At 51.0% G+C, this 19,323-nt stretch overlaps 2 protein-coding genes across 4 annotated transcripts in view; one reads left to right on the plus strand and one right to left on the minus strand.

Annotated features, from left to right (window-relative positions):
• SAFB (scaffold attachment factor B) overlaps positions 1–384 on the minus strand; it is a 39,093-nt gene extending 38,709 nt beyond the window's left edge. Inside the window, exon 1 of the mRNA XM_039247505.1 lies at positions 64–384. Coding sequence (XP_039103436.1) covers positions 64–252 — 189 coding nt within the window. The 5' untranslated portion in view covers positions 253–384. The remainder of the gene's footprint in view (positions 1–63) is intronic.
• Positions 385–635: 251 nt separating this feature from the next.
• Positions 636–19,323, plus strand: part of SAFB2 (scaffold attachment factor B2) — a 32,002-nt gene continuing 13,314 nt past the window's right edge. Inside the window, exons 1-11 of one of the 3 annotated variants that reach the window (XM_039247520.1) lie at positions 636–919; positions 1,894–1,981; positions 6,190–6,254; positions 6,338–6,541; positions 9,042–9,104; positions 10,025–10,052; positions 10,970–11,480; positions 11,906–11,955; positions 12,494–12,594; positions 17,032–17,181; positions 17,270–17,382. In XM_039247520.1, coding sequence (XP_039103451.1) covers positions 734–919; positions 1,894–1,981; positions 6,190–6,254; positions 6,338–6,541; positions 9,042–9,104; positions 10,025–10,052; positions 10,970–11,480; positions 11,906–11,955; positions 12,494–12,594; positions 17,032–17,181; positions 17,270–17,382 — 1,559 coding nt within the window. In that variant the 5' untranslated portion in view covers positions 636–733. The remainder of the gene's footprint in view (positions 920–1,893; positions 1,982–6,189; positions 6,255–6,337; positions 6,542–9,041; positions 9,105–10,024; positions 10,053–10,969; positions 11,481–11,905; positions 11,956–12,493; positions 12,595–17,031; positions 17,182–17,269; positions 17,383–19,323) is intronic. The other 2 variants (XM_039247521.1, XM_039247522.1) reach the window with 2 other exon arrangements.

A 19,323-nucleotide genomic window follows, 5' to 3' on the forward strand; every position in this document is an offset into this window, starting at 1 on the left:
CCCGTCACGGCCGCGCCGACCACCCCCCCACCGCATGTCCGCCCCCCAGGGCCCCAGCTCCACCTTTTTGAGCCGCTCCATCAAAACGCTCTTATTGCCGCTCGAGTCCAGATTTCGTTTCCTCAGCTCCGCCCGCAGATCGATCACCCGCAGGTCGCTGAGGCGCCGCGTCCCGGTCTCGGACGAGGCAGAGCTCAGAGCCGCTGCGCTCGCCGCACCCGAATCGCCTAGGCCTGAGAGAGTCTCCGCCATTCCAGGGACCCTGGCTCCGCCGCCCACTTCACACAGAACCGGGCCGGTTTTATCACGGCTTCCAGCACAAAATGGCGCCGCCTGCGAGGGAACCGCTCCAGCCGCCCTGGCGCGCCTCGCTTCTGCGCAAGCGCACCCGGCGCGGAGCCGACGCCGCCGGTCGCGTCTGCACATGCGTGGTGAGCGCTCAGAGGGATATGCGCAGGCGCGTTGCAGCTCGCCAGCCTCCCGCCGCGGACGGCGGTCACACATGCGTGCTGCAGTTTTGGCGCCTGCGCGTTGGGGTGGGGAACGTGCGGTTGGTCGACGCGCGAGCGCGCCTGCTGCTAATAAAGCTGGCGTGTGAGGCACGCATGCGCGGCCGGAAAGTGGGGCGGGAGAAAGCGAGTGCGTTTTCCTCTTAGGCGGCGCCATTTTGTGCTCAGAGCCGCTACAGCCGCCGGCGGTGTGGGGGGTAGGTGGCGGGGACGCGGAGCCTGGGATGGCGGAGACTCTGGCAGGCTCCGGCGAGTCGGGTTCTGGCACAGCCGCTGTGGGATCGGGTGCCACGGAGACTGGGACGCGGCGCCTCAGCGACTTGCGGGTGATCGACCTGCGGGCGGAGCTGAAGAAGCGGAACCTGGACACGGGCGGCAACAAGAGCGTCCTGATGGAGCGGCTCAAGAAGGTAAGGCAGCTCGACGGCCTGGGGTGGTGCGGAAGGTCAGGGCACGCCCCCGCGCGGGCCTGTCACCCGCGATTCCCGGACCCGGATCCCTTTCCTCCTCTCATCCTTGTGACCGACCCCTGCCCGAGCTCGCGGGGACCAGGGGGCCGGCTGTGTGACCTTGGCCCGTCACCGCCCCTCTCTGTGTCTCGTCTTGGGTCCTCTTTCCAGCCGGTCCCCTCGAGTGCTGAAAGCGCGTCTCGATGGCCACCGACTGGCCCCTGGACTTGTCCCGGGGTCCGGTGGGAGACTCGGTTCTGTGACCTTGGGTGGGTGCCGCCTCCTCCCTGCGCCTCGGTTTCCGCTCCTGGAGAACCGAGGACCCTCGGAGATGTTACAGGAGAGCGAGTTGTGCCGGTTCCCATTCCGGGGTGTTTGCTCTCGACCGCCCTTCTTCCAGATCGTCTTCTGGCTGGTGCCGGGCAGTCACCTCTCGGCTTATCCGAGCTGGTTCCCCAACAGGCTTCCTAAAGCGCCGCGCCGTCTCCCCGCTGCTGCATCGCACTCTTCTGTTTGTGCCCCTCCGGCCGCGCTCATCCCAGCCCTGGGCGGGGGGCGGCGGGTCGTTGCGGAACCGGACTTTACCTTCAGTGCCCAGTCCCGCCCAGTGGCATGTCGACCACCGCGCCGCCCGTTACGGAGGGTGGACCTGGTGCGGCGTCTCCGTGGTGGGGCGATTTTTAGGGGTCGTTTTGGAACTGGTCATTGACCCCTCCCCCGCACTCGGGAACCCCCGTTCACCCATCCCTTTGTCTTCCGTGCTTCGGGCCCGGGGAGTACCAGGTTGTGCCGGTTTCATTCCGGGCCCCTTGGGCTCGCAGCCCAGGGAACAGAACCCGAGGCGCCCTTTGCAAGGAAGGCTCGGACTTCGCGGGGTGTTGGTAAAGCCGTGTGCCCTGCAGCTCCGCAACTTTGTTACATTTTCTCTCCTCCAGGCGGTTAAGGAAGAAGGGCAGGATCCTGAAGAAATGGGGGTCACGCTGGAAGCCACCAGCAAGAAGACTGTGAAAAGATGTGTCAAAGGTATCGGCTTGTGCCTGTCGCTGCCTGAGGCCTGAGTGTGGGGCGACCTTGCTGACAGCACCAGGCCTTGAGCTCCGATTCTGTCCTCGGTCGGGAGGAGGAGGTTCTGATCCAACGGTGTGCTTGCCTTCTGTTTTCTCCGTCTAAGAGTCGTTCTGGGAGCGGTAAGATGCGCCATGCTAGGGATGCCTGGGCTCTGGCGCGGGGCTGGAGCTCTTGAACCTGCTGTGGCTGCTGCTTGGTTCAAAAATCAGGGTTGAAACCGAGGGAAATGATAACCAGCGTGAGACTAGAACCCGGCTTCTCTAGGGTCCAAAAGAGATTGTTGGGAGCATTTACACCCTGCCTTTTTTTCACCAGTGAGTTGTTTCTTGCTTGTTTGTTTTTAAGACTTTATTTGTAAGCAATCTCTATGCCCAACTTAAAACCCCTGAGGTCAAGAGTTACATGACCAGCTGACTGAGCCTGCCAGGGCCTCTGCAGGGAAATGGTTTTTCTCTCTTTCCTTCCTTGCTTCCTTTCAGATCTCATTCAAATACTATAAAAATTCACCCGTGTACAATTTGTTGATGTTTAGTGTATTCACAAGGCTGTGCCGCTGTCAACACTATGTAATTCTAGAACATTTTCATCACCCGAACAGCAGTCGCTGTGCCTATTAGCATTTGCTCCCCATGTCACTGGTGTCCCCCCCCCCCCAATTCCAGCCCCTGGAAGTATGTAATTGTTCCGTTTCATGCAAATAGAACCGTAGGATATGTGGCTTCTGTGCCTAGCTTCTTGCATTCAGTATGTTTTCAAGATTTTTCCAGTTTGCGACATCTGTCAAAGCTTCGTTTCTTTTCCTGGATGGGACCAGCTATTTCTGGAAGAATTTAATCCCATAAAACTATGAAACCTTGTTACTGTCCCCTCGGTCTTCCTCCTCTCAGATTTTGTACAGAGAAGGACAGTCTAACTTGGAACTTGCACGTGATGTGGGTTATTTTCTTGAAAAGTGCCACCCCAGAGATTCTCCAAGCAGGACATAACCCTGTTGGTCTGAAAAAGTTAAACGCAGACGCTTATAAGGGGAAAAGAAAGTGATTTGTAGCATTTTCAGTAACTCCAGTTTACTTTTTAGAAGAGCTGTTCTAGAAAGGCTTTTGCATGACTCATCTGTTTAAAACTGTGCATTTTGAAAGGTTAAACTTGTGAATTAGGTTGCGTTTTATATGTTTTTATACATTTTTTAATACATTAATGTGTTCCTGCCACGCTCCTCCCGGTCTGGTGTGTGTGCTGACTGGTCCGAAGAATGCACACTGAGAGCACTGTATCTGTTAGTTTAGAAGCTGTTTGTGAAAGTTCTTAATGTAGGTGCTCATTTAAAAAGCTTGGGAGGGGGCGCCTGGGTGGCTCAGTCGGTTGAGTGTCTGACTTCAGCTCAGGTCATGATTTCACAGTCCGTGGGTTCGAGCCCCGCGGCGGGCTCTGTGCTGACAGCTCAGAGCCTGGAGCTGCTTCGGATTCTGTGTCTCCCTCTCTCTCTGACCCTCCCCTGCTCATGCTGTTTCTCTCTCTCTCTTGAAAATAAATAAAACATCAGAACTTTAAAAAAAAAAAAGCTTGGGAGATTCAAGGCTTACTAGTCAAAATATCTTTGGCTCTTCAAAGGGTTCTTTGTATCATTAGACAAAACGAATCATGGCGGGATGCTTCCAACGCGGGTCTGAATGTGTGGGTTGCAGTTTTGGTGACATTAAAAGCACTTGGACTTACCATTTTGTCCAAAAAAGCTTTGATGATATTACTTCTGCTGGTGTAAAGAAATGTTTATACTAGTACAGCCATAGCTGGAATTAGAGGGACACTAGTCCCTTCCCCCACCTTTTTTTTTTTTTTTAACATTTTTATTTGTCATTGAGAGAGAGAGAGCGAGAGAGAATGAGCAGGGAAGGGGCAGAGAGAGGGAGACAGGACCTGAAGCAACTCTAGGCTCTGAGCTGTCAGCACAGAGTCGGACACGGGGCTCGAACTCACAGAGCACGAGGTGATGACCTGAGCCAAAGTCAGACACAACCGATTGAGCCACCCAGGCACCCCCCGCCTCCCATTTCTTTTTCTGAAGAGTCACCAAAGCCCCAGAGAGGAAACAGGAGGCCAGAGTCCTGAGGCAGAGGACGGCTCCAGGCGGCATGCTCTTCGCAGGTGCTGGCCCACGTGGGCGGTCGTGTAGGGTGCTAGACCCTCTTGTGTCCTGGCTGAAGTTAGATCTTCAGAGGTTACGTAAAAGTGAAAAGTAGCTAAACTTTGAACGGGTAGAGGAGCTTGTGGATGTGATTTTGAAAGATTGCCGCTCTGATCTAGGTTTTAAAAGCTTTACTGTCCCCCACCCCTTCAGCTTGTAGCCTCCAGAACCAGGCCCTTGGAATTGGGGTGCGGCCTCCGCCCGGCTTGTGCCATTCCCATTCTCCTTTAGGCGCTTTTCGCTGAACCTTTTCGGTCTGCATCTCCCCTGTTTACATCCTCCGTGGGTACCGCAGGCGACTGTTTAGAGGTCCTGAAAGCAGGTGCAGCCGCCAAACATTTTCAGAGCGTGGGTTGCAAGAGGGCGTGTGGGGTTCCCGTGTGACAGGATGGCTGCACCTGAGTCTGAGAGCCATGCCAAGTTCGCGGCTGTCAGATGTAGCTAATAAACCCACTGGTGTAGTGGGAGCGTTAATATAAGGAGGACAGCGCCTGACAGGTGATAAAGCCACACGTCGTGAATGAGTGTTCATGGTGGCACAAAAGGTGCATCAGCGGGTACGTTCTATGTTTGGATCTGTGCTCAGAGACTGAGGTTTCTTCTGTTTCCTTTTCTCCTTTCAAAAAATTATAGAGGAGAGTTTTTGCTACTTTCGAACCTGCATTAGATACTTTTTAAGTTTACTTATTTTGACAGACAGTGCTAGGGGCGGAGGGGCAGAGAGCAGGGAAGAGAGAGAGAATCCCAAGCAGGCTACAGGCTGCCAGCCCAAAGCCTGACATGGGCTTGAACCCACAGAACCGTGAGATCATGATCTGAGCAGAAACCAAGAGTCGAATACTTAACTGACTGAGCCCCCCAGACGCCCCCTGGACGTACTGTACTTGATTGGTGTTTTTTCGTAACTTTGTAGGCATTTTCCCGTAACTTTGTAGGTGTTTTCCCATGTTGTTAAATATTCTTTAGAAGCGTGATTTTTTTTTCTTTTTCAAGACCTTGTATGGTGTGCCACACTGTTTTGCGAACTTGGCACTGTTGGCAATTTGGGGTAAGCATTCTTTCTATCCTGTGCACGGTCTTAGGATGCAGAGCATCCCTGGTCACTAGCCACTTAGATGCCAGGAGCACCTCCCGGTTGTGACACCAAAAGTGTCTCCAGTTGTGGCCAAATTCCACCTGACTTCCCCTGTTGAGAGCACCTGGCGTCCCACATGTAAACAGACTGTCAGGATTTGTTTCCCCTTTGCTTGTTTGGACTGTGTAAGCTGTCCGAGAGGGTACTTTTGTTTTTCTTGCCTTGCCAGACATTTTAGTTTAAGCACTTGCTTCCAGAAGGGAATCTCTACGATAAAAAGCACACACAATTTTAAGGCTTTTGGTCCACAATGGAGCCCAAAGATTTTACTTCCCTTCTAAGCTTGGAAGCTTCCACCCTTCTTCTCCAGCCCCTCTTGGGAGTACTTAGCGCTAATCCTAAGTAGTTCTTCCACCTTTACAAGATCCAGGACGACCATTGACTTTGTGGTAGCCTTTACCTTTGCACCTTGCAAAGAAAAGCTCCTGGTCCGGAGAATGAGGAACGGTGGTCGGCCTGCCCGACGTGGGGGAGCGTAGGGAGGAGAACAGGTTAATCTAGGCTTTCCGGGCGCAGCACTTTGATCAGCAGGTGGACGTTGCATTTGTAAATGTCTGTTGAAAAATGCCTCTTCAGCCTTTACTCGTTTTTCTTTTGGGGTGTTTTTTGTGGTTTGGGGTGGTTTTGGGGTATTTTGAAGCTTTTAGATATTTTGTGCAAAATCAAAACGCTTTGATAATAGCATCCCGGTTGCAGCAGAATTGCACACGGTGGGAGAACGGGTACTTCTTTCGTTTACTTGTAGCGTGTCGGCGCCCAGATTGAAATCTGTTAGTCTGTGTGAACCAGTTAGGAGGCCAGAGCCCGAGCGTTAATCTGACTGAAAAATTATTTTGTAATTAGGACAAAAGATGGAGGAAGAAGGCGCAGAAGACAACGGCCTGGAAGAAGATTCCAGAGATGGGCAGGTACGTGACAGCAGCAGCAGAGACGCCGGCAGGGGTTCCAACGCCAGCTCTCCGGTCAGTGGCGCCTCTCGTTCTCTTCCCAGGAGGAGGCGGAGGCGGGTTTGGAGAGCCTGCGGAGCGTGGACGTGGTGGAGGTCGGGGTGTTGGAGGAGAGCGAGGCTGAGAACAGCGCCGCTCCAGACTTTGGGGAGGACGCCGCCGCCGGCGTCCTGGGTTCCCTGTGCGACGGCCCGGACTACGCGGCGGCCCGGCTGCGGGAGCCCCCCGCGCAGCTCGCAGAGCACGCTGTAGGTAACTTGAAGACGCGGTGGAATGTGCCAGCGGCCCCCCGGCGCCCGCGGGCTGCTCACGTGCGCCAGGACGGGCGCCCTGCTGGCTGGTTAGCCAGTGTCCAGCTCTGTCGCCGTCACCACGGACACTGGGTTTGGTGTCTAAACCTCTGTGGCAAGTTCCGTCCATTGAAACTGCTCAGAAGACTGATATCAGCTACTGGAGAGCATCCCTGCGGTTCTGGGGAACGTTTTCAGCAGTTGGTGGGAGGCACTTCTACGCCTAAGTCTGAAAAGGCTGATTACTTAAAGTATTTTCCTTTGGAAAACAGATTCCAAAACTATGTAGAAAGATAAGAAAACAGTTCATGATCTCGTTGCTTGGATTATCCTGTTGGGTTTTTTGTTTGTTTGTTTGTTTTAAGAGTAACTTGGGGTTTGGGGCGCCTGGGTGGCTTAGTCGGTTAGGCGTCCGACTTTCACTTGGGTCATGATCTCGTGGTTCGTGGGTTCGGGCCCCGCGTCGGGCTCTGTGCTGACTGCCAGCTCAGAGCCTGGAGCCTGTTTCAGAGTCTGTATCTCCCTCTCTCTCTGACCCTCCCCTGCTCACGCTGTGTCTCTCTCTCTCTCTCCTAGAAATAAATAAAAACCTTAAAAAAAATTAAAAAAAAAAAGAGTAACTTGGGGCACCTGGGTGGCTCAGTCAGTTAAGCATCTGACTTCAGCTCAGGCCATGGTCTTACAGATCGTGGATTCAAGCCCCACGTCAGGCTCTGAGCTGACAGTCCAGAGCCTGGAACCTGCTTTGGATTCTGTGTCTCCCTCTCTCTGCCCTTTCCCCACTTACTCTCTGTCTCTTAAAAATGAGTAAACAATGGGGCGCCTGGGTGGCTTAGTCGGTTAAGCGTCCAACTTTCGCTTAGGTCATGATCTCACGGTTCGTGGGTTCGAGCCCCGCGTCGGGCTCTGTGCTGACTGCCAGCTCAGAGCCTGGAGCCTGTTTCAGAGTCTGTGATTCCCTCTCTCTCTGACCCTCCCCTGCTCACGCTGTCTCTCTCTCCTAGAAATAAATAAAAAACATTAAAAAAAAAAAAAACCTGCATGTACCAGGCTAAAGTTATACAGCAAAGAAAAGTACTTGTGCCCTCAGATGAATCCCCTCCTGTTAAAGGAAAACCACTTTTAAAGTTTGATGGTGGTTGTTTTTTTTCTTACTGATTTTGAGAGAAAGAATCCCAAGCAGGCCCTGCCTGCGGGGCTCCCATCTCACGAACTGGGAGATCATGACCTGAGCCAAAACCAAGAGTCCTCCACTTAACCAACTGAGCCACCAAGGCACCCCAGGAAGACCACTTTTAACGTTAACATCTTTGTACGTAAAGGAGGGCTTTGATCCCGTTACCAGTGTTGCTTTCTCAGGCCTTCACGTCTAGGGTTTGGTGGAAACCTGGGCGGCCTTGCTAAAACTGATTGCCATTTTTGTCTTACCTCCTTGGCATACTCAGCCCTCTTAGTTTAGTTGGTATTTTTGGCTTGTGTTTTGTTTTGTTTTCCTTGACTGGTCTAGCTTTAAACTGGGGAAAAAAGCGCCCTCGTGGGAGTGAACTTTAAACCTTAAAGGTCAAAAATCAACAACTCCAAACATCACTGCATCCCTGCCTAGGGTGCTGTTGAGCAATGGGCTTGCTGTCCTCCCGCAGTGCGATCCTGGTGTATGTTATTTCCAAGCATGAACTTGGTTTCTCACTTTTTGGTTAATCAGATCATGCAGGTCATAAGCTGCAAACCTAGGGGCGCCTGGGGGGCTCAGTCGTTTGAGCGTCTGACTTTAGCTTGGGTCACAGTCTCATGGTTTGTGAGCTCAAGCCCCGTGTCAGGCTCTGTGCTGACAGCTCAGAGCCTGGAGCTGCTTCAGATTCTGTGTCTCCCCTTCTCTCTGCCCCTCCCATGTTCATGCTCTGTCTCTCTTGTCTCTCCATGATAAACCTAAAAAAAATTTTTTTTTAAAGATGCAAATCTGGAAAAGGAAACACATTTGGAAAGGCATATTTTTGTATTTCACTTAAGAAGGTAAAAAGCTTTCAAACTGAGTAAAGTATAAGATACCAATTTCGTTAAATGTTTAAGTAAAGCCTCCTAGGAGAAAGTGCCCTGTTGGTGGTGGTTTTAAAGGTATTGTTACCAAGTGAAATCAGAGAAGTGTGACATTTTCATTTTTCTTTGAGTTCTGCTCTGCCAGTCACGTCTGGGTCACGTATGTGGACCACCAGGAAATAGAAACTGCCTGGGAAATAACTTTGTATGGTCATGGGGGACCCTGTCAGGGGCCGGCACCGCCCAGTCCTGGGGCAGGTGGGGAGGCCGGCGATAAACCGAACAATCCAATAGTGAGCTTGCAGGTGGCAGTGGGCACTGTGAGGGAAATGCGCACGTAAGTTGCTTAGAAACCAGCAAGGTATATAGGCCTTGGCCTTTATAACTCTGTCTCCATTAGATGGTCTTCCATTTTGTCTTTCAGGTGGACGGGGAGGCCTTCGAGAACACTTTGGATGCTTCATCATTGGACTTCAAGGTACCTACGGTGAGTTCCCACCTGGTTGTGCATGGTGGGAAACGTTAGGCAAGTGGTTAATATTCTTTAGTGAAAGAGGATGTGCGTCTGTGTAAAAAAAGATTCTTTTGAGCACTGATTTTTAGCCAAGGTCCTGGGGTGAAGGGTGAAGCAAACAAGTTACAGTGTGACTGTACTCCAGTGGCGGCAGCCTTAATACCGAACAAGAAAGTAACTAGAAGGGGAAAGAAGGTCATTGAGGGAGAGGGCTAGGTGGCTGTACAACGAAAACTTGTGAGAGGCTTCAGGGAGGAAGCCCTACCCAGATCGAGGTCGGACACGTCCGTCAGGAATTAATCCAGCGAAGGGGGAAAGAGGACTTTGGGCCCAAAGGCAGAGTGGCTGGTTGTAGGGATGGAGGGTGCAGGGGTGAGATGGCAGGTGGCGGTGGGCCTGACTCCTCACATCTGGAGGCCAGGGGAGAGGTCTGGCCCGCTCTCTTAAGTACAGTGGGAAGTCAGGGAGGGGCTTTGAGAAGAGCAAGCAGTTTGGTTGTCAGGTTCCAGTTATAAATAACAGCTTCTCTGCGGAGAGCTGGATCTTACTGAGACCTGGTGTGATGTGTAAAGCAGTAGTCGTCTGTGTGACCTCTCCCTCTGGCCGCTGCCTCTGCCCTATCCCGGGGACCTTAGCTCAGGCTTGGGACAGGGCGGCCAGACCCTCACGGGCTGAGCGTCACTGCCGCCTCCCGGGCTTCGCAGGGGGGAAGCCGGCACAGCGGGCTTGTCCTCGGGGCAGTCATCCCAGAACGCACTGAGCTGTCTGGACTGGAGAGCACCCTTCAAAACGCACTTGTGCACACTTGACCAAAGCGGTGTCTGCCGGGGAAGGGTGTAGCCCTGTGTCTAAGCGCCTTGTGGATTTTTTTTCTCTTTTCTGTTTTAAAACAGGACGTTGAAGACCCTCTGCTGGAGCCAGGTACTGATAAGAGAGACACGAAGTTAATGGTTTGAAAGTTTCCCCACTCTTGTTTTTCAAGCTTTCTGTATATCCTAAGCTGTGTATGGTCGTGTAAACTATTTTAATGGTGGACAATCCAGATCGTACCAGGATCAGAGATTGGAAACCCACTAGTATCACCAGATCTGTGGAAGTGCCGTTCTGGTTTCTGGAGGTCAAATATATTTGGTGAGATGTAGTGATTATTGTCATCTCTATAACCACGTAGAGTGGCATTTAAGTAATTTCCCCCCATGATTCTTCCATGTGTTTCTACACATGAAACAGATCTTGTGATATTTTGCCGCAGTCTTTCTGAGTGATACAGTTAAGGCAGGATAAAAAGCGGTTGTCAGGGCACTTTTAACCTGAGAAGTGACTGGAATCTAGAAGAGGAAACCAGATCTTCTTCAGGAAGATTTCTAACGTGTCACTCCCCTTCCGGACTGCGTGCATATCACCTACCGTTGGAAGAGATTCTGGGTTTCATGTCGGACTGTCCCGTTAAAAGACATTCGAAGACATTTGGAAATTGAGCTGTCGTCGAACGGTGACCACACTCGGTTCCGCACCTCAGACTCTGGGAAGATAAGTCGAAGACCCACATTTGAACTAAAATCCAAAGAAGACTGTCGAGAAGCAGCCACGCGGTTGTAGGTGTTTAAATCTGTGGGGGCCTTTTCTCTCCCGTGTAGCGTAGCGGCTTACCGTAGCAGTCGGTTGGAGCGCAGGTAGTGTAACGAGTGTCACTTTGTGTACCCGCGGGTTTTCCAATCTCTGTGTAGCTAGCGGTTCTCTTCGTGTTAGTGTGGCGGCCGTGCCAGTTCCGCATTTGTGATTGCTTTATTTCCCTGGTAATTAAACCTTGTGCCATTCTATTCCTGTTAAATCCGTAGAAAATGAGAAAATACTCGACATTTTGGGGGAAACTTGTAAATCTGAGCCAGTAAAAGAAGAAGGTTCCGAGCTGGAGCAGCCCTTTGCACAGGATACAAGTAGCGTGGGGCCAGACAGAAAGCTTGCGGAGGAAGAGGACCTTTTTGGCAGCGCCCACCCGGAGGAGGGTGATTTAGATTTGGCCAGCGAGTCAACGGCACAAGCTCAGGCGAGCAGGGCAGACACCCTGTTAGCGGTAGTGAAAAGGGAGCCCGTGGAGCAGCCAGGCGATGGCGCGCGGCCGGACTGTGAGCCTGTAGGGCTAGAGGAGCCAGTTGAGCAGAGTAGTAAAGCCTCAGAGCACGCGGAAGCCTCTAGCGAGGAGGTCGCGGAAGCGCCCCCGGAAGCCTCAAGCCCAGACCCCAGAGATAGCAAAGAAGACGTGAAGAAGTTTGCTTTTGAAGCTTGTAATGAAGTCCCTCCGGCTCCTAAAGAGTCCTCAGCCAGTGAGGGCGCTGATCAGAAAATGAGGTTTGTTTTTTCTCAGTTTTAGACCAGACGCTATCTCCTTTCCATTGGTCATTTAATGACACACATAAGCTGTTTTTTCTGCAATTGGCCAGCCAGACTGATGCAATTGTAGTTTACTTCTAAGCAATGTTTTATTTCTCTCTGTGTATTTTTAATGGGTGAATCTATTTCTTTTCTTTTTCTCAACCTATTACGGTTGTGTTCTTAAATTGTTAACTCTTATCTTCAGCTAAATCCAATTGACTTTTAAGAATCTGACGTTGTATTTTGGGGGTCAGATTTCCCATAAAAGCTTGCAAAGGTGTCTTAAGATTTTGTTTCAGACTAATTTTCTGGTAGGTATTCAGTTTTAGCACATACCATACTTTTAATTTAGTTCTCTTTCGTTTTTTTCCTGTGTGAGTAACATTAACTTTTGTCTCTAGCTCTTTTAAGGAAGAAAAAGATATAAAGCCAATCATTAAAGATGAAAAAGGTATGATTTAACTTACGGAACAGGGAGCCACCGGTGGGTCCCTTATTTGGGGAGGGAGGGGCCTGCGGGCACCCACGCTGGGGATACCATCATTGGTTTGATTGAGGATTACCGGAAGTTCCGTCTAACAGTTACTCTGCGAGACTAGACTTAAATGTTGGTGAGCCTCCGTGGCTTCTGTCTCGTTGTGGGTGTCATTTATGAGCCCGTGAGAGTCCTGCTGCCCTGCGTCCCATTCTCGTCCTGTTCGGCCCACTATAATAATGGAACGAGATCATACTAACTGCCGTCTTGGTTGAGAATTGGGCATCAGGATTCATTTCCGTTCGCAAGTGACCGGAGCTGATGATTCCTTAAGTAAGGAAACGGTTGCTGCAGCCCGTATTTTTGGTCTTTGGGTTGTCGGCACCAATTGAATTCTTAAACCAGAAGAGTAGGATTGGGATGCGGCTGGGGTTTAAGAGACGGCTATGTCCTGAGACGTCGCACCTCCTGTTAGGCCTGGAGCCAAAGCTTGGTCCTTTCCCCCCTGCCCCAGGTCGTACCGGCAGCGGCTCTGGCAGGAACCTGTGGGTCAGCGGACTGTCCTCCACGACTCGCGCCACCGATCTGAAGAATCTGTTTAACAAGTATGGAAAGGTGGGTGCTCCCTGACGGCTTGCCACCCGGCCTGTTGGACATTTAAAAATAAATGCAGGAATTTGAGGGGGTCCTTTTTCTATTGTTAATCTGGTCGGTGGTCTTTTCTGTTTTGGGGGCTCGTGTGTACATAAGTACGTGCACACGTACATACGTGCGAAAAACGAAACTGCAAGGGAGAAAAGGCCCACCCGGTTTTGGGTAGCGGGCCTTGTTTCCCGGTGAGGGCGGATAACAGCCAACAGGTAGCTGGTCGTATCACAGGAAATGTGTAAATAGTTTGTTCTCACTTCTCTTAAAGAAACTGCTGGGTTTTGGCCTTTACAACAATTGCAAGCTGGCCTGTTGGATTTTTTTCCTGAACAGTTAAGTGAAGAGTTAACTTTAAATGTTCCAACATTTTTAAACACGTAGTTCAAGAACTGGAATACGATAGTGGTTTAAAAATAAATCAACTAATACACCGTCCACAGGGGCAGGAAGAAAATAATACAATTCAGAAGCCTTCCAAGGACTCGACGTTTAAAACCGATTTTCATTGTCCTGGATTTAGAAAATGAAGCAGTTTCATTTTAGGCCCGGGGGGATTGCCCTGGTCTCCTGGGGGTCTGTGGGGAGCGGCCCTCCAAGGGGGGAGCAGGCGTGGGGTACCCCCCTCCCTCACCCCGCCCCTGGCATGGAGAAGCTGCCGGGGGTCTGGGCAGAGCCTCCCAGATGTGCATGCCCACGGCACCCATTCGCCTACATCTGTCCCTGACGAGGAGTCGGCAAAAGTGCCAGTGACTTAAGTGGACGGACCGCGGGAGCAGCGGTTGTAAGACGAGTTTTACTTCACAGTGAGTGTTTTAGGAGGAGCTGTAGCCTGGTCCTTAGTCATTTCCTTGAGTTAGCCCCCAGTTGTAACGAATAGTGGCAGATGTCAGGTCACTGTCCTCATAGATCTTAAAGTTCGTGGAGAAACCGTGTGAGCTGTCAGTGCGACACGGGCGCCTGGGAGCCCTCGGCTCAGGTCGGGATCGCACGGCGTGGAACTCGAGCTTGCATGAGGCTCTCTGCTGTTAGCACAGAACCCGCTTCAGATCCTTGGTCTGCCCCTCTCTGCCCCTCCCCTGCTTGCTCTCTCCTGTCTCTCTCAAAAATAAACCAGCATTGGTGAAAAAAGTAAATCCAAACATCCGAGGGATTTATTAGGGAAAGTACAGCACGCCTTCAGCGTTTGGGGGAGGGGGGAGACCAGGTTAGATGTGGGTCTGGGGCTTGACGCACCTTGCCGAGTAGGTGCTACTTACACGAAGCCCAGGTTATTCTTGCTCTGGCCTTACCCGCGGGTCTCGTCTGTGGACTAGAGCCGTGGCTCGGAAGCACCAGGGTAGGACAAGTCTGCGTTGTGGATGAACTAGTCAAAGGCCACTGTGGGGGCAGAGGGCAAGGCCAGGGAGACAGGGACCGGTGAGTGTGTCTTGGATTCTGCTCTCTCTTTGCCATCAGAAGTGATGTCCTCGCAAGAGTAATTAGTTTGGTGGGAAGGTCATGTGACCCCACAATTGGCTCAGCCTCTTGACCTTAAGAGTGAAGAATAGAAGAGATGTGACATCTGAGAGAAGTGACATCTCTGTCCCCTTCAGGAAAGTCCATCACCTTTGGCCCCGTGTGAGGTGCTCTGGACAGAGGGGGGCTCTCCTGTACTGGGAGAGCAGGGCTCCCCCGTACCCGCGAGTGGGAACACGGTCCCTGGGGTCTGTCGGGAACCGGAGACGCCGGGAGGGCCCCCCGCCCCACCCCCACCATCAGCGCTCAGGAGGGGACCCAGAGCTGCAGAGACGAGAGGACTTGCTCACGTTGACCCAACCCAGGGCTCTTGCACGCCGGCCTGGGTGCAGGCTGTGCCCTCAGCTCTCTAGTGCGTCCTGCGAGAACATCGATGTGTAACGTGGGCACTCACATGGTCAGGTTCAAATCTGCTCTGGCTCCGTGTCTTCTCTCTGTCTGATCCGTTTCTCGGCTTCCTTCTCTTTATTTGCTGCGTTTTGCATTGACTGTTCTTTATGATTTGTTACTCCCTAGCTATACCTAGCATATGTAACTATGTTATCATGGTCCGGTTTCTGGAGGTTGTAAAATTCGGTTGCTTCTTTGAGTTTTTCCTTGTGTCTTGATGAGGGCACCTGTCACTGTGAGCTTGCTCTTCGCTGCTTTTGCTGCATCCCGTAATTTGTGTGTTGTTGTATTTACTTTTCATTTGTCTCCAGGTATTTTATTTCAGCTCTGATTTTTTTCTTTCACCCGCTGGTTGAATTGTAACATTTTTTTCTTTAGTGGCCGCATTTAGAAATTCTATTAAAGCTTCAGCTTGGGGAGCCTGGGTGGCTCAGTCGGTTAAGCGTCCAACTCCTGATTTCGGCTCAGGTCATGATCTCACGGTTTGTACGATCAAGCCCCACTTTGGGCTTTGTGCTGACAGTGAGGAGTCTGCTTAGGATTCTCTCTCTCTCTGTGTGTGCATACCCCGCCCCCCAATTCCTCTCAAAATAAAAGACAGTTTGTCCTTCGGTGATACTCCAGTCCCAGAGGCGTGCGAGCCTTGTCACAGTGCACCGCCCTTCTTCCCTCCCTGACACTGTGGTTCCTGCCCTCGTGGTCTCTCTTCTGTTCAGTAAACAATATAGTGTATTGTTGGCATATTTACATGGCCATAGTGCCCGCTGGGCATCACTTCACTCCATCTTTAAACCTTTCTTAAGGTACAGGCTTGCCAGTGATGAATTCCTGCTGCCCTTGTGTGTCTGGGAACGTCATTCTTTCGCTTTCATTTTGAAAGCTGTGTTCACTGGGTGCCAAATCCCAGGTTGGTTGATTTTTCTACCAGACAGCAAAGCTGCCCCTTCCTTCTGGCACGTGTTGAGTCTGACCTGTGGCTGTCAGTCTCGCCTTCGTCCTGTAGGGCACAGGTGTCTTTTTTCGCTGGCTTACCTGTAAGAGTCTCTTGATCACTGGCTTGAAGCGATTCGCCGCTACGAATGTGCTGGCGTTTCATCCACCAGGTCTTTCCTGTGCTTCTTGCCCTTGACGACCCTTGACTGTCCTGAAGCCCGCTGTTGCTCTGGTTTGTTTTCACATGTTTCATCTCTTTTCTTCCATTTTACTTTGAGTAGTTTCTGTTATGTCTTCAAGTTCCCTTAACGTTTTTCTCTGCCGGGTCTGCTGTCCATCCCCTCTAAGGTATTTTCCAGCGCCAGAATTCCGGGTTGGGTATTTTCAAATACCTTTTGAGTGGTTACCCAGCGTGCTGAGTGTTTTCTCCAGCATCTTGAAGGTTTAGGATATAGCTAAAATAATTTTTAATATTGTTGTCCACTAATCGTGTTACCGAGTCAGTTCTGAGTCTTTTGGTTGGTTTGCTTTCTTTGTTAGAGTCCTTTTCTGCTTCTGGGCCTGCCTGGTTATTTTTGATCAGACATCAGACCTCGTGATTTACATGTATTCTAGTTAATTCGTGTGTCCCCGTAAATGTTCTTGAGGTTTTGCTGGGACGCAGTTCACTTGTTCCTCAGATTTGCTGTCCAGCTTCATTAGCGTAGGTTAGTCAGGTCAGTTCGGCTCTTGGGGCAGCACCCTTCTGCCTTCTCAACCTCATGCCCCATAAATTGTGAGCTTTTCCATTCCAGCTATTGGGTTCACTCTGGGTAAAGTGAATCGTTGGAGCCCCAGAGCAACCCCTAGGGACCATTTGCTCTGCTCTTACAGGTGGTTCTCTCTGTAGCCTTGCGTGGGCTTCTCACATGTGTGCGGCTCCCCGCGGCTGTCTTTAAGCACCACTCTCCTCTTCGGCACTGAGTTCTTGCTGCCTTGATTTCTTCAGACGTTGACTTGTGCTCAGCTCTGGGATACCACCCCTCACCCCTCCTCTGGCCCTCCTCCCTCCCTGGCCCTGGCCTGGTACTTCTAGGAAGTGAGCGCAGGCAGCCATACAGCTTGGCTTGCGCGTGTCCCCTCTTGCAGGTCTCCATCCCGCGTGGCCTGGTGTGCAGTGTCCGAAACCCCTTGTTGCCTACTTTTCCTCTAGTTTTCTAGTTCCAGGCAGCAGGAGGGCAAACACTTGGTGTGCCAGCCTGTCTGGAAGTTGAAGTCCAGTTGGAGACAGTGATCCAAGTAGAATGGACTTTTGATTAATTACTGAGTTGTGGTTGGTGAAGTTTAAATGTCTTTAGCTTTCCTTGTTTGTTTTGTGTCCCTCCGAGGGCCGAGCTTGTATCAAAAGCAGTTGTATTTTCAAAGGATGAATTAGAACCACGTGAGTAGCTAGTCATGGAGAACTGCCGATTTGTGGAGAAGTAAACACTAGCGGATGTAATTATGGTGATCAGTTAACCGCTCAGCAGTTTTGACAAATTGTGTGGTGACCTGTATGGGAGAATAAGCGTGCCCTTTCTCGTGAAGGTTGTCGGGGCCAAAGTGGTGACCAACGCCCGCAGTCCTGGAGCTCGGTGCTACGGGTTTGTCACCATGTCGACATCTGATGAGGCTACAAAGTGCATCAGCCACCTGCACAGAACTGAGCTTCACGGAAGAATGATCTCCGTTGAGAAGGTGAGGCCGCTCCCGCCTGCCGTAACCCTCGGAGCTCACAAGCAAGAAGGCCTGGACGTGAGCCATTTCTGTCCGTCTTGTGTTTTAGGCCAAAAATGAACCGGCTGGGAAAAAGCTGTCCGACAGAAAAGAGTGTGAAGTGAAGAAGGAAAAATTATCTAGTGTTGACAGACATCATCCCGTGGAGATCAAAATTGAAAAGTAAAGTGATTTAAAACCTTTCTCGGGGCGCCTGGGGGGCTCAGGCAGTTGGGCGTCCGACTCTTGATCTCAGTTCAGGTCTTGATCTCACGGTTTTGAGTTGAAGCCCTGCACTGGGCTCTGCGCTGGGCATGAAGCTTACTTTAAAAAAGAAATTAAGACTTTCCTCTTTACCTTTCTCTTGGGAGTGGTCGGGAAGAGGGCAGGCCACAGGGTCATTCCTCCTCTCCAAGGACAGCCTGCCTTGCCAGCTTCTCATTGAAGTGTCCCAATTTGTGCATCCTGCTGCCACTTGAGTATTTAAAGTTGTCGAGTGAAGTAACACGTAACTCTAAAAAATGTGTTCAGAGGATCCTTAATAAGCATTTGTGTTCAAAACTTAGTCTGTTGGGGAAAAAAAAAACACAAAACGGAAGAAAAATAATTTTGTAACTTTAAGTTTATTTTGAGAAATAGAGAGTGCCAGTGGGGGAGGGGCAGAGAGAGGGAGAGAGAATCCCAAGCAGACCCCACACTGCCAGCGCAGAGCCTGATGCCACCCGTGAACCTACAAAGCCTATCTGAGCCAAAACCAAGAGTCGGACACAAAACCGACTGAGCCACCCAGGCAGCCCGAGAGAGTAAGAATTTTACTTCACTCTTACCGTTCTGGGTCCTTGCACAGTCTCTCAAACCGTGGAATCGTTTCCTGATCCAGACTGGTTCCTGCTTTTTATCACAGCGTCATCCAAAGGAACATAACCTGATCTAATATTGAGAAGAATAGCTTCAAGCTAGTAGGTTGTGCGGAATCTGACAGTTGTCAGGTGTTACGGTGTGTCCCTCAGAAACATCAGGAACCTCTGGATACCTGTGACTTCACTGTGGCACCCTACTGGGTACCTTGGCACAGAAGTTTGGGAACTGTGGGCCTGAGACACCATCTATAAAGATGGTGATTTATGTCTTTAACCAACACGGAAATAGGGACAGACGGGTCATTCGGAGTAGGCATTGCTTACTTACACATTTTCGCAAAGTCATAGGTTTATCTTCCGGAGACGGTAGGTTTTGGTGGTAGTGGTACAGAGCACAGCGCGTTCATGTTGTCTGTGCAACCTACTTGCACACCTAAGGCCATTCTCGCTGCAAAGGTTAAAGCCATTGCTGAGAACCAATCTCAGTGATTCAGTTTTGCCTTTGTGTTTCATGTTAAGAAAATTTATCGTTGACTGAAGATGTGGGCATCACGAATACTCATAAATTCAACTCCGTTTTTAACGGTTTAATTGCCAATCTTCATTCCAAATTAGAATCTGTGGGCCGGTGAGTACTGGGGGTCAGAGTAGCCTTCAGTATCTACAGGCAAGACCAGTCATTCTATCAACGACTTCTCCAAAGAGACACGTTCTGTCAGCAATTCTGAACCTCTGTGTGTCAATCATCAGTAGCTGTTCAGAATTGTCAGGATTCTTGGTGTTTGGGAATCCGTTTCCTTCCTTGACTTTCTGACGACACAGCAAGCTGTGTCCGAACGAGAGGAAGTGAGGATAATTAGCTGACGTGCATCGGGTGCACCTTGGTCCCTGGAAAAGTTTGGTGTCACAGAGGGAGCAGGCTCCAGGCTGGAACTGCCTGGCTAGGAAGTGACGAGGCCAGGGCTCGGTCCCGGCCGGTCCCCCCTGCGCTGCGGCGCTAACCAGGCAGTGAACTTGGGGTGCTCGCACCAGACTGCCTTGAAGTGATATGACCGGGAGACTGAGAAGTTAACAGTATGTTTGGAGCTTATCTTTGTCTTCCAGTAAACACTTTCACTAACCTTTCCTTTCGTGTTAAGACTTTCTAGGTTTGGTAGGCAGCCTGAGCAAAAGAGAAACCTTTCCAAAGAGGGGGCTTGTCTTTGCGCTCCCGGATGAGCAGTGCGTTCGGTGTGATTGCCGTCGGGGCGGCGCATGCGCGTGT

The sequence above is a fragment of the Hyaena hyaena genome, unplaced genomic scaffold (genome assembly GCF_003009895.1).
Source record: "Hyaena hyaena isolate Hyena2069 unplaced genomic scaffold, ASM300989v1 scaffold_296, whole genome shotgun sequence".
NCBI lineage: Eukaryota > Metazoa > Chordata > Mammalia > Carnivora > Hyaenidae > Hyaena > Hyaena hyaena.